We start from the raw sequence: 12,100 nt of genomic DNA on the forward strand, positions 1-12,100 counted from the left end.
TTTTCTTTCAAAAATTTACAAAGCAGAGCACTACAGTTGAATTTATTTTTACTGGAACCTTCGATCCCAGTTTTTTAACTTCCTTTAAGGGAATCATTGTTTTTTTTTCCTAAAAGTTAATTCTTTTTAATTTGTATATTTTTGGAAACACCAACAGGTGTTGACTAATGTAATGTTGACTTCTATAAGCAACTCCGAAATAACCATCTCATTTGTATTATTTCAGCTGAACTGGCACAAAAAGCACGTAAAGAAATCGCAGACTATATCACACTCAACAAATATGACAGAGCTAGAATAAGGGTTTGTAAATCTAAATTTTCTGAATTAATCCTCAGAATTTTGTTAAAACCAGCATTGTACGCAAAAAATACATTGTTCGATGTCTCAATACAAATTCTATTATATTTTTTCACTCGTATAAATTCCCCATTTTTACTGGACATTTTTATTGTTAAAACTTTAAATGGATTTATTAACAGGTTGAACACATCATTCGAGAGGACTACCTGGTTGAAGCAATGGAATTGATAGAACTTTATTGTGATTTATTACTTGCACGGTTTGGTCTTATCGAGTCTATGAAGTAAGTACTATTTGTGCATGACAAAGGACTGGGTTCGAGTTTTCTAGGGTTCAGTAATGTCAAAATATCCAATTGTTAGCATTTAGTTCTCATAGTTTCGCACCCCCCAGAGATGACCTGAAAATCGCGGAAAGAGGACTTCTTGTCGAAAGGGGGAAGTTTTCAAAAAGTGGGAAGTTAATCTAGAAAGGAGGGTTAACGCGTTTAGCAAAGTTATTTGAACGAAATTTCTAGTTTTGCAGTCTTGGACGGGGCTAAAATCCTAAAAATGTTCTTATCTATTTAACCAATTTTCAGAAGGAATACTACGAATACACTCAAAAGCACCTCTTTTCCAGAGTGAATATGCTGTCATTTTAGTTAATATAAGTGGTGCATATGTCTTGAAAGAGGGAAAAAAATCCCGATGACACCCGATTTTGAGAGGGGTTCTATCAAATTTTGAAAGGGGTTAGAACCTAGAGTTGCTCTAGGCGCGAGGGTGGGGGTAGTGACCCCCTTCCAAACTATGGTAAACTTAAACCTAGGTGATTAAATTGATCATTAAAATATTAGTACCCGGAGCGTTCTTTCGAATTTTAAAGTGTTTTAGATTTAAAGACTTTAGAATTATTCCTTTATTTGCTTATTCTCAACTTCAATTGAGAGCTGAATCTGCAGGACACAGTATCTGCCTATTGTTATATTATGCTGATATAAGCAAAAAAAATTCTTTTCCTCTTTTTGACCAATCTTGCTCCACATCTGTGTCATTCCAATGTGAAAAAGCTTGTGAATTAAAATGGATGAGTAAGCAAACGATATCACTCTTATTAAAAAAAAAACCTTTAAACTAATGTTTTATCCATCACAACAGTATAAAATCAATATACGTTTCATAAAAGCGCAAATCCCATAAACCTCCTGATGATCCTTTTCTATTTTTTTCAGATATTGTGACGAAGGTCTTGTCGAATCGGTATCAACTATTATTTGGGCTTCTCCTCGACTATCAACTGATTGTGCAGAAATAAAAGCCGTACGTAAACTTTAATTTCTTTCATGATTTATTTTGTGTTTATTCAGTCAATGAGATGGATGCTATCGATAGGCGGAGTCAAATTTTCGCGAAGATTTTCAGTTACAGTCATTTTGAAATTTAAGTCCATAATAAACTCAATAATTTTTTTGTTTTTGTTGCAGGTTGCAGATCAATTAGTGTTCAAATATGGCAAGGAATTCGGACAACAAGCACGATCTAACAGTAATCATACAGTTAATGAAAGGGTAAGTCTCTGTCTGCCAAAAATTCTCTTTTGGGATAGCTCGTCAGGGTTGCAAGGCTTTTACTTACTCCATATTTCCACATTAGAGCTTTTGCAAACATTTATTAAATGGAGCCGTTGAAAAGCACTCGTTCAATTGGCGAATTGGTGTGTTTATTGCTGTTTTACATTGTACGCTTAGAACCCTTCATTTTAAGAGATAAGGTCATTCAATCCACTTTTCCTTTGGATACCCTGCCATCCAGATATTTTCGTAATTTGGGAAATTCTCTTTTGTCATTTATAGGAAAAATTAGCATTTCTCGCGATTTGCTTTGTATTTATTTCAGATTTTCAGTTTACCATTTTTTCTGTTTTCTTATTACGTTCAGTTCTTACGTTTAAGTTCAGGTCCATTCAGGCTACATGCTGTACTTATTTAGAATGTCACTTCTTTTAAGATAAGGTCATTCAATGCGCTTTTCCTTTAGATACCCTGTCACCCAGATGTAATATACCCATAGACTTTTTAAATGTTATTTTACTGTATATTTTTTGCAGTTAATAGTTAAATTGAGTCCTGATCCACCACCAAAGATCTTGGTGGAACGATATCTAATCGAGATCGCACGAAATTATAATGTCGCTTTCGAACCTGACCCTGAAGTCATGATGGTAAGTTGCCAGGAAACACTGGCTAAAATTTCTCTATCTTACAAAGTGATATAAGGGAAACTGCTGAACAAGGAATTCAATTCTTCCGAGATTCTGCAGTGAAGCGATGGACGGGTTTCCGGACCAGTTGGTAGGAGAAATGATTAAGATCCAACTCCGTCAGCTAGGAATCTATTGCGACTTTTAGAGCGACTCGGCCTTTGTGAGGCAGTTGTTGAATTTTAAAACGATGATAGTTTAGTTTGTCATTCTCTGTTAACTTCATTTTACCGCAGAAAATTGAGAAAAAAAAAATGGTTACGTCATAAACATCCTTTCGCCAGTTACTTGAAATTGATATTGAATTTCTTTTCTTTGATCATTTCTTTCAGAGTGAAGGTATCCCATCCATGGACTCCAAGGAATTCGAAGCCCTAGGTGCAGGTGGTGGTCTAGGGTTCGAACCCATGGGAGGACCTACTCCTCCTGGCCCACCTGGTAATAACTCCTACCCACCTCCAGGGGGTAACTCCTACCCACCACCCGGAGGTAACCCACCTCCTCCTGGACCTCCTGGAGGACACAGTGGTGGCTATGGTGGTGGAAGCGGAGGAGGTGGTGGTATGGCATACCCTCCACCATCACAGGTGAGCTTCATTCACTTCAGACTTTTCTATAGTAACAATATCTTGGGAACCGTCAGCACACCCCCCCCCCCCGATGGGGATCTGACTTTTCCCCTTCTTGCATAATGTTTTAATTTTCTTGGTGTCCTCCTAACCCAAACAAGCAAAGCCTTCAAACAAAAAGTAATTTTTTTTAGCCTTTTGAGCCAGTCTCCACTTTCGATGGATTTTCGGAAAGTGTCATTTCCATTTTCTCCATAGAACCATTAAATTCTGAATCGATAATCTTTATGATTTCATTTTCTGAATTTTTTTTTGCAGGGTGCACCATATCCACCCGGTGATGTTCCACCTTATCCGGATGACAATTCTTTCGGTTCTAAAAATTCTGGTCCGGTTAGTCCTAATCATTACTTTGATCTCATGAATTTTCAAGGGGGTTAGATTTCACGGATGAGCGTATCTGTGAAATCTTACGATTTCCCGTATACTTATTTTCGCGGATGAATTAGTAAATATCTTCTTTTGATGGCGATAATTTTCGCGACGAAATTTTCTTTATAAGCGATTTACTTTATCCTCGCATGAAATTAGACCAAATTTTCAAATATTTCACGGGGACTTCGCTCTGTGTACTCGCGTCAACGTAGTTATTTCAAAAATAATACTGAACTTGATAAGTATATACATTTGTCTTCTTGACTCTCCACAAAGATACTCCAAAGTTCTCTTTCGTCTCTTTTTGTCTCTAATTCATTGCAGGCAAATCCTGGCCCATTTTTCTACATAGTATTGCAACTTACTAATTATTATACTTTTGATTTGTTTAGGCCCCACCTTACACACCAGGCGTCAATACCGGAGGTTTGTTATACTTATTTACTTCCCTTTCTGAAACTATGGGTTTTGGGGATCTCCTATTTATTTTGAATTTCTTAATTCATTTCATAAAGCCCTGTTCCTAATCTTGAGCAAAAAGTTTATCCTACGAGTTAGTTTACTTTAAATAAAGTTTATTTAGTAAACCTATACAAAATGTTGCCTTAATATTTACCTTATTACACGAATATTACTAGGCAAGCACTCAACGGCCTTGAAATTTGCACGATCTGAAATTAACATTAACAAATTTTTCTGCTTTTTTAAGGAAACAGCGGCTGGTTTTAATTAAGGGGGTTTTTATTAACACGAAATTTTTCAATTAATGTTAATAAAATGACTAGTAATATTCGTGTAAGGTATTCGCTAATTCAGACATTCATTGTTAAGTAGCAAGTGGAATGATATGTCGTCAATGTTATAGTCAGCTTTTTATTGTATGTTTTGTATACAATAAAATATAATTGGTTTTAAGTCATGGAGGCGTGTCTTTTCTGATGCTTGATTCAAATGGACCATTGCTAAAACGAAGCTAAGCTCCGCCCCAAATCGAAACTCTTAAATCTTGTTAACTTTTTTTTTTTGATTTGATAGAAAGAATCCGGGATAGAGAAAATGTCCGGTCTCGCTTTTATTTCGACTGGTCTAGTCCGTAGTTTGAGTTATTGTTCTCGGAGAAACTTATGCATCGATGTTGATTTTGACGTGACGCAAATAAATATTTTAAAATTATATTTCTGATTTGTTTTGTTTTTATCGAAAATGGGTAATCTTGCTTGTGATTGATCTATTTGGTTTTTTGATGATATTTTCAGTTTTTTATTTTTGCAACATCTTCTGAATAATTTTGAACCCAAGATTTTGTCACAAGTTTTTTTGCAGCTGGCTTATAGTTTTAAATTTACAGTTTGATTTTTTTTGAATGAGTTCAAAGGCAGTGAGATTTTAAAGGAAATGCCAAAAAGTTGGGCGTATGCAAGCATATTAAAATTTGTAAGGGGCTTGAAGAAAAAACTTACAGGTTCGAAATGATTTTGTTTTAAAATATTTTTGAGCGTTTTCTTTCTAAGGGGTTCGGAGTTTTGAGAGCTCGAGATCTGTCTATAGTATAGATTGAATATTTTTTAGTCAGTCAGTTTTCCAATCAAGAAGGCAAAGAAAAAATCTACACATTGACACTTGAGCTAATTGACTTACTGCGACAACACTGGCGTCAGTATACCCTTCTAGATTCCTTCTTTTATCTAACAGTTGTGAAAAGATTTGTCAGTAAACCACGATTCCTCCCTTTTCTGATTGCATAATAAATACAGTTTGCCGAGGTTGTTGGTTACTGTTAAATTTCATGGAATGATTTTCTGTCTGGGTTGAATCTCTGAATATTTTTCATGACAACCGTTACAGCAGCATTTTTTGCAAAGCCATTCAATGATAACTTTACGATTTTGTATAAAGTAGTTTGATGAAATAAGAACGGATTTCTCTAGGATTTAATCGTATTCTTTGCTAATTTACTAAGTATTTTAAAGATTCCCAACGAACAGCTAATTTTTTATGATTTTCTGTGCAAAGTTGATATTCGAAAAAGCCATCTATGAAGTTGAATATGTAATTGTTGTTAGGTTAGGTCTACATATTCTATGGTAAACAATTAGCGTAATCACAACCTTCAGTGTTAAAAATTATTCCGCCTCAACAAATTATATAATAATGGTGAAGATCAGAGATCTCAAGGAAAGCCAGTGTTGAAAATACTAAATAAAATAAAAATGACACATAAAAAGGGACTTCTTCGTTTCAAAATTATCCCTAATTCAGCAAAATTTCAAGAAAATGCGCTAATCTGTAATCTGCTGTGTAAAATCCATTTTCCGTCTCAATCAAATAACCTTGCTTTTACCACTGATGAACTATATATTTTAGCACCAGGAAATTTGGGAGTGCCATCAGCTCCTGGTGGTGGCGGTGCACCTGGTGGTGGTAGTATCAATTTACCAGAGATTCCAACAGGTAGTTTACATTCGAACTCCAATGTTGGTGGTCAAAGCTCTGGAGGAGATGATGTTGACTTTGATGATTTGACCAGGAGGTTTGAAGAATTAAAAAAGAAGAAATAAAAAAAATTCACAACAAAAATCTTTTATAATAATGTATTTTGAAATTTTAAAAATTTCAAAAAAAAATTAGTATTATTACTACTATGATAATTTAGTAATTGTTTTTTCATTTGCTGTTAAGAAATGGAGACAAAGAGACAGTATTTTTTCTTATTTATTATCATTGTCACATAATTTAACTGGAGGCTTTCTGTTGCCTTAAATTTTTCCATGATTTTTCATATCGTGTCTATCATTCTCATTAAAAAAATTATGATTTTCCTTTATCACCCATTCGAATTCACGTGGTAATCCACCTCATCACTCATAACTCTTCAACAAATTTTTGTAAATAAATTTACACTTAATTTTTTTTTTTTATTAATTATTATTTTCATTATTTTATTTTTGTCATTTCATTTGAAAAAATCGAAACGTAGTTTTCTCAAGTTTGAAATTTCATTTTCATTTTCATTATAATTCACCGTCGAATACTTTACAATCAATTGAAACCTTTTGTTTATTTACGATATTCTTGTGTTACGATTATTACGGTTTTTTTTTTACAATCCCCGGTGGGGAGTAGAGGGGGGTACTTAGGCAAAAAAAGTTGCTGCGTATGTGAGGACGGTAAGGTTTTTCGACCTTCTTCTCCAAGCAATACATAAACAACAAAAAAGTAAAAATAGTCGCTCTAAAGGTAAGGATTTTCCTCTTTTTAGGTCTTTTTTTGGACCTACCCCGGTGGAGGTCCTATAAATTAACCTCTGTTCGTTCGTTCGTTCGTTTGTTCGTTCGTTACCAACTTTTCTCGAGATTGGCTCTTTTATTGTTTATGATTTTTTGCACAAAGATGCATAACTATAAACCCTCGAATTTGACGGAGCCTGATTTTTGAAAAAAAATGTTTTTGGGCAAATTTGGGCCAAAAAACGGCTAAAAAATGGTTTTTTTTGGACTTTGCAAAAAATTGGATCATTATTTATTTCTAATCTTTTGCATGTAAGTAGGGTACCATCATAGGTATAAGATGGCTCAAGCAGGATTTTGCAAAAAAAATTTGTTGACTCAAAAAACGCATGTTTATCTATAAGAATCACTATTAATAAGCATACATCAATGTTCTTAGTCAAATTACTCAATTTTTTTTATGAGATAGATGTTTTTTTTGCTCATGAGGGCTTACTTTTGAAGAATATGTGTGTTTAGACATGAAATTTTGGTTGCTTGGCGTGTTTTTATAGAAAAACTGGCCAAATTCGATATATTTTTATAAGCACATTATCAATTACTTAGGTATTAGCTTTTCTCGAGATTGGCTCTTTCATTGTTTATGATTTTTTGCACAAATATGCATAACTATAAACCCTTGAATGTGACGGAGCTCGATTTTTGAAAAAAAATTTTGGGGTAAATTTCGGCTAAAAATCGGCCAAAAAAGAGTTTTTTGGACTTTGTGAAATATTGGATCATTGTTTTTTTCTGATTTTTTGCATGAAAGTAGGTAAAAGATGGCTGAAGCAGATTTTTGTAAAAAATAATTTTTCAGCTCAAAAAAATTACTAATTTTTTGACGAGATGGATGGTCTTTTGCTCACGAAGTCTTGAATATGAAAATGTTTTTTTCATAAGAAACAAACGACTAATTTTAATAGATCGTCACTATTTGTGTTCTGAATGATTGTTTAATGGTCACGTCACGTATATATCAATTATAAATATGTTAAATGCACAAATAGGTAGGTCCATAAAAGTATCACTTGTTAATGGTACAACCATGAAAAGAAATCATGAAAAATAAAAGAAATTTCTAAATTTTCTATAATTGTCTCTCTAAGAGTAACTGTTGCCGTCTTTGTCTCTGTAAAGAATGGTGGAAGTCTGGTCCGCACATACCCGATATTCTAGTACCCCCTAGTACCCCCTCCCCGCAGTACACCTTACGATGTGGTGGAATGCAACAGGGTACATTTTAAGGGAACGAACTTTGACAAGCAACGAAAATCTTGAAAAATTTAGATATTGGCGACCTATTGACCTTGTTTTGAGCAATTTTGATGAATCATTTAGGCAAAATGCAAAAAGGATAAATTTTGTGAGAATTTATTTTAGCGAGTGAGTAAAATATTTAATTTTGGCGAGAACAAATTTTGGCAAATTTTTTCCCTTTATGTAAATCATTTACTGGCAAACACATGTTTGTCTTAAGAACACGAGGTTCAATTTTCGCCGAAACCTTTGAACAAATTAAGAACAGCTGGCTCAGATTTCAAAAATAACTTAAGATTGATTTGATAATGATAAGAATACTTAAGCCTGAAAATCTCCAAAAAAAATTACTGTTTCTTATAAAAAGTAAAGGTATGCGCAAACCTCAAAAAAATTACTGTTTCTAGTACAACACCTCTCCGAGTGTGAGTGCAAAAAGATTGTATAAAATTTCCCTGTGGGATTCCACTTTTTCCACACAACTGCTTTTGTTGAACTTCTAATGGTAAGGCTTCCTTCTTCTTTCAATTATTTTAAATTTACACAGCTGTCATTCCAGCGAGGTTTTAAAAGTTTGATCATTCACACGTTTTTTTTTATAAGAACATCCAAAATTTTTGAAGCCTTTGGATTGGGTTTCGAGCCTGAAAATGTTCTTAACATAATCTTATTTTAACCAATTTGTGATCATTTTTACCAATTTTCCTAAGAAGTCGAGTATTTTTGAGTTCATAAAACCTTAAAATGTTCTTAACTTGTTCTTAACATTTTGGCCGTCGAACCCTTATGTTCTTATAAAGTTTGTTCTTATAAAAAAACGTGTACAGATCGAATTTTAACTCAACAAACCGTAATGGACCAGAATTGAATTGATTTTATATCCTCAATATAATTGATGATTGAAATTTGATGGTTTTTCGAATATTAAAATCTGAGATTCTACTGACATATTTTTTTTCTCATTTCTATTGAAAAATCAACTGCAAGGATGATTGATGGAGTGATGCTACCAACAAATGAAAAAATTGAACACAAAGCGAGTTAGGTACTTTAAAACACATATGATTTATCAAACCCTTTTGTTTTTTACTCGTATGATTTGATCACAATTCAGGGCTGAAAGCATCGAGTGAAGACCCGAAGGGAAAATGAACCTTTAAGATTTGCACCGCATTTAGAATAATGGATTGAAACTATCGCTTTCTTTGTTTTCACGCGGCATATTTTCCATTCCATTGTTTGTGTTAAAGTCGTTCTAGATCGGATTTAATAATGGCTTAATTTCCAATCTAGAGTTTCAACTCGATAGTGTGAAAGGAACTTTTAAACGCACTCTTCAATTTTGAAGTCATTTTTCTCTCTACAGCGTTTCACATTGGTTTCCCTGCACACCAGCCAGTTAGTTCAGTAACCAGCTGCAAGATCACATATGCATCTGTTGCACAACCTCAGGTATTTTTGCACTCTTTTACTTTACACTTAAATTGCATCATTCTGAAAATAAGATATCCTCATTTTTCTTTCTGAAAAAGTAAGGGCTACTCATGTCAAAATGCACTGTAGTTTGACACAAATATTGGTACAATATGGTTAAAAAGAACACCAGTGGCACTTAGGCTAAAGAGATTTGGGGACAGAGGAGACAGGCTTTTTTTCACCACAATTCCTAAAATGTGCCTTTATATTTAAGTGGATCTAGAAAAGTATTATAAAATTTTCGACTAGTAGCGGCATTCTAAAGAACTTTAGATTGTGAAGGCTTTAGTCCGCCTTTTGTAAATTTTGACCTCCGAAGGATCCTTTTTTCAAACCTTAACAGAACAATCCGTCGATTGGGAAAAGTAGTACCTGAACCGTTTCCATATAACATGTAAAGTTGTTTGATAGTGAAAGTTTTTGAAGTTCTGAAATTTATTTGAGGTATGCAAAGGTTTTATTTTCGCATTAGCCTCTTAAAAAGGTTGTCTACAAACATTTAGTCCACATTTAGTCTGCACTTGTAAATAGAGTATAAACAATAATAAAAAGGTCATAAATCACTTATTATTGCTTTCGTCTCTTCTTCTCAACTTTCAAGTCATCCAATTTCTGCAAACATTTTATTTCACAAGAATTTTTAGACTTTGCATCTCTTTCTCAGTTCTTAGTCTTTGGACTGGTTAATTAAAAATCGTTAAGAGTTTACAGTATAATATTTCCTGAATGCAAGTTCATAATGACCTTATCTTTATCTTTAAAATAAAGTTGGATTCCAGGAATTCCTGACACGTACTGAAAATCTTTACATTGACTTGATGCTACCTATGCTTACAATAAATTGACTTTTTCTAACGCAATAGAGTTTTGCTTGCTTTTAAAGGGACGTTTTTTGCCAAGTGATGAAACGACGAAGTGAACCCCTATGATTTCATTGTCTCTTTAAAAAAAAGAGGTTGCCACTTTTTGATGATGTTGTTTGTCAAAATACAGTCAATTGTATAAAGAGGAGTGAGTAGATTGTTTTTGTAGAGCACATGGGTTTTTAAGGATGTGATTTCTCATTATGAAGAACTACATAGACGTTGATGGATTTGATTTTTCTTTGGGAAATTTTGGTGCTTCGATGGATGTGAATGTGTTTTTTATTGTTGTATTGAGAAAAAATAGTGTATAGGGCCCCTACGTATAGTTTTGCAATTACTTAGAGCTAGTCTACAAAATAGAAAGCTCCAGGCTTTTAGGTCTACAGGCACTGCTATGGGCGGCCACTAGTGACATCCACCGGGAATTCGCTTTTTAATAGGATTAAACATGAAACGAAGGCAGATATGAAGTAGCCTAACTTAGTAGAATCTATTAGTATTACCAACTTTTTAAATGACTACGTATTCATTTCATATACTGTAGCTTTTGGTCAAATCCATCGTTGGCCACTATTCAAAATTCTCAATGTTATCAAAAGGTTTTTCTTAAGAACAAACTATATAAGAACACAAGGCTTCGATGGCCAGAATATTAAGAACTAAGGTAAGAATATTTTGAGGACTCTAAACATCTTATCTTAAAATACAAAAATACTCACAAAATGGTGAAACTCAAAAAGTTAAGAACATCAGAAGGCTTCAAAAATTTTGCATGTTCTTATAAAAACCTTGTATTAAATTTTTGTATTTGATTTGAAAATACTTTCAGTCGTTGTTCACTATTCAAAATTATTCTGAATAGGCCATTTTACAGTCGAAATGGATCATGGGTAATCAGGACTGATTGCGCCCCAATTTAACGGTTTCCCGTTGGTTAGACGTAAAAATCTCTAAAAATTTTCAAAACATTTAACCAATAGTAATTCGTTAGTAGCGTGCAATGGTTCTGATTACCCATTACGCTTTGCGACTGTGAAATGGCCTATGTTTAATACTAAGGATCATGAGGGTGAAAAAAGAGTTAAAAATCCAAGTGCATACATTTCTTCTGGACAAGAGCCTCTTTTTATTCTCTTGTAAAAAGCCGTTTGAATGACCTTTGATAGTTCCTGTTTGAGTTTAGTTATGAGCTCAGTCAAATGAGTGGGTTGCAGGAACCGGGTTCAAAACTTTTGCTTTCATACTGCACTGGGGTTTTCTCTGATTTTTTTTGTTGACTTATTGTTTTAATTGTTTAAAAAGGAAAATAAAGAAAATTGACACATTAATGTTAAATCCTTTTATAAGAATCGTTTTTAAAGTTAGGTTGGATTTTATCCTCATTAAACAAGCATCCACTGTACAGAAGAAGGATATAAATCAATCAGATAGGTCCCTTTAAAAATATTATGAAGGATGTGTATGTAATAGTTTATTTCAAGTTGACGAACAGGTAGCAACAAAGGTTAATAAAAGTCAATGCTACTTTACAATTTGTAAGGTGATTACAAAATTCCGACACCGTCAATATAGGTCAGTTTATATATACGGCAGTTTCTGCACGGGCATGATGTAGGCCTCCAACTTATGAAATACCAAAAGCTTATCAAATTTAAATGATCAGTTACTATTATTATTAAGAAAC

At 33.7% G+C, this 12,100-nt stretch overlaps 2 protein-coding genes across 2 annotated transcripts in view; both read left to right on the forward strand.

The window, feature by feature from the left end:
- Window positions 1-226: 226 nt before the first annotated feature.
- Window positions 227-6,524, forward strand: LOC136822556 (IST1 homolog; the record flags this gene model as incomplete). Its single annotated transcript, XM_067078820.1, is given in 9 exon segments — window positions 227-303; window positions 483-586; window positions 1,517-1,604; window positions 1,769-1,852; window positions 2,392-2,505; window positions 2,877-3,131; window positions 3,432-3,506; window positions 3,941-3,974; window positions 5,913-6,524. Coding segments are annotated over 9 exon segments (1,025 nt in total), but the record flags the coding sequence as incomplete, so codon positions are not given.
- A 2,916-nt stretch (window positions 6,525-9,440) lies between these two features.
- Window positions 9,441-12,100, forward strand: part of LOC136822547 (gastrula zinc finger protein XlCGF7.1-like) — a 29,707-nt gene continuing 27,047 nt past the window's right edge. Inside the window, exon 1 of the mRNA XM_067078811.1 lies at window positions 9,441-9,526. The gene's annotated coding sequence lies outside the window, so the exon portion shown is untranslated. The remainder of the gene's footprint in view (window positions 9,527-12,100) is intronic.

The sequence above is a fragment of the Clytia hemisphaerica genome, unplaced genomic scaffold, assembly GCF_902728285.1.
Source record: "Clytia hemisphaerica strain Z4C2 unplaced genomic scaffold, Clytia hemisphaerica genome assembly, whole genome shotgun sequence".
Taxonomy (NCBI): Eukaryota; Metazoa; Cnidaria; class Hydrozoa; order Leptothecata; family Clytiidae; genus Clytia; species Clytia hemisphaerica.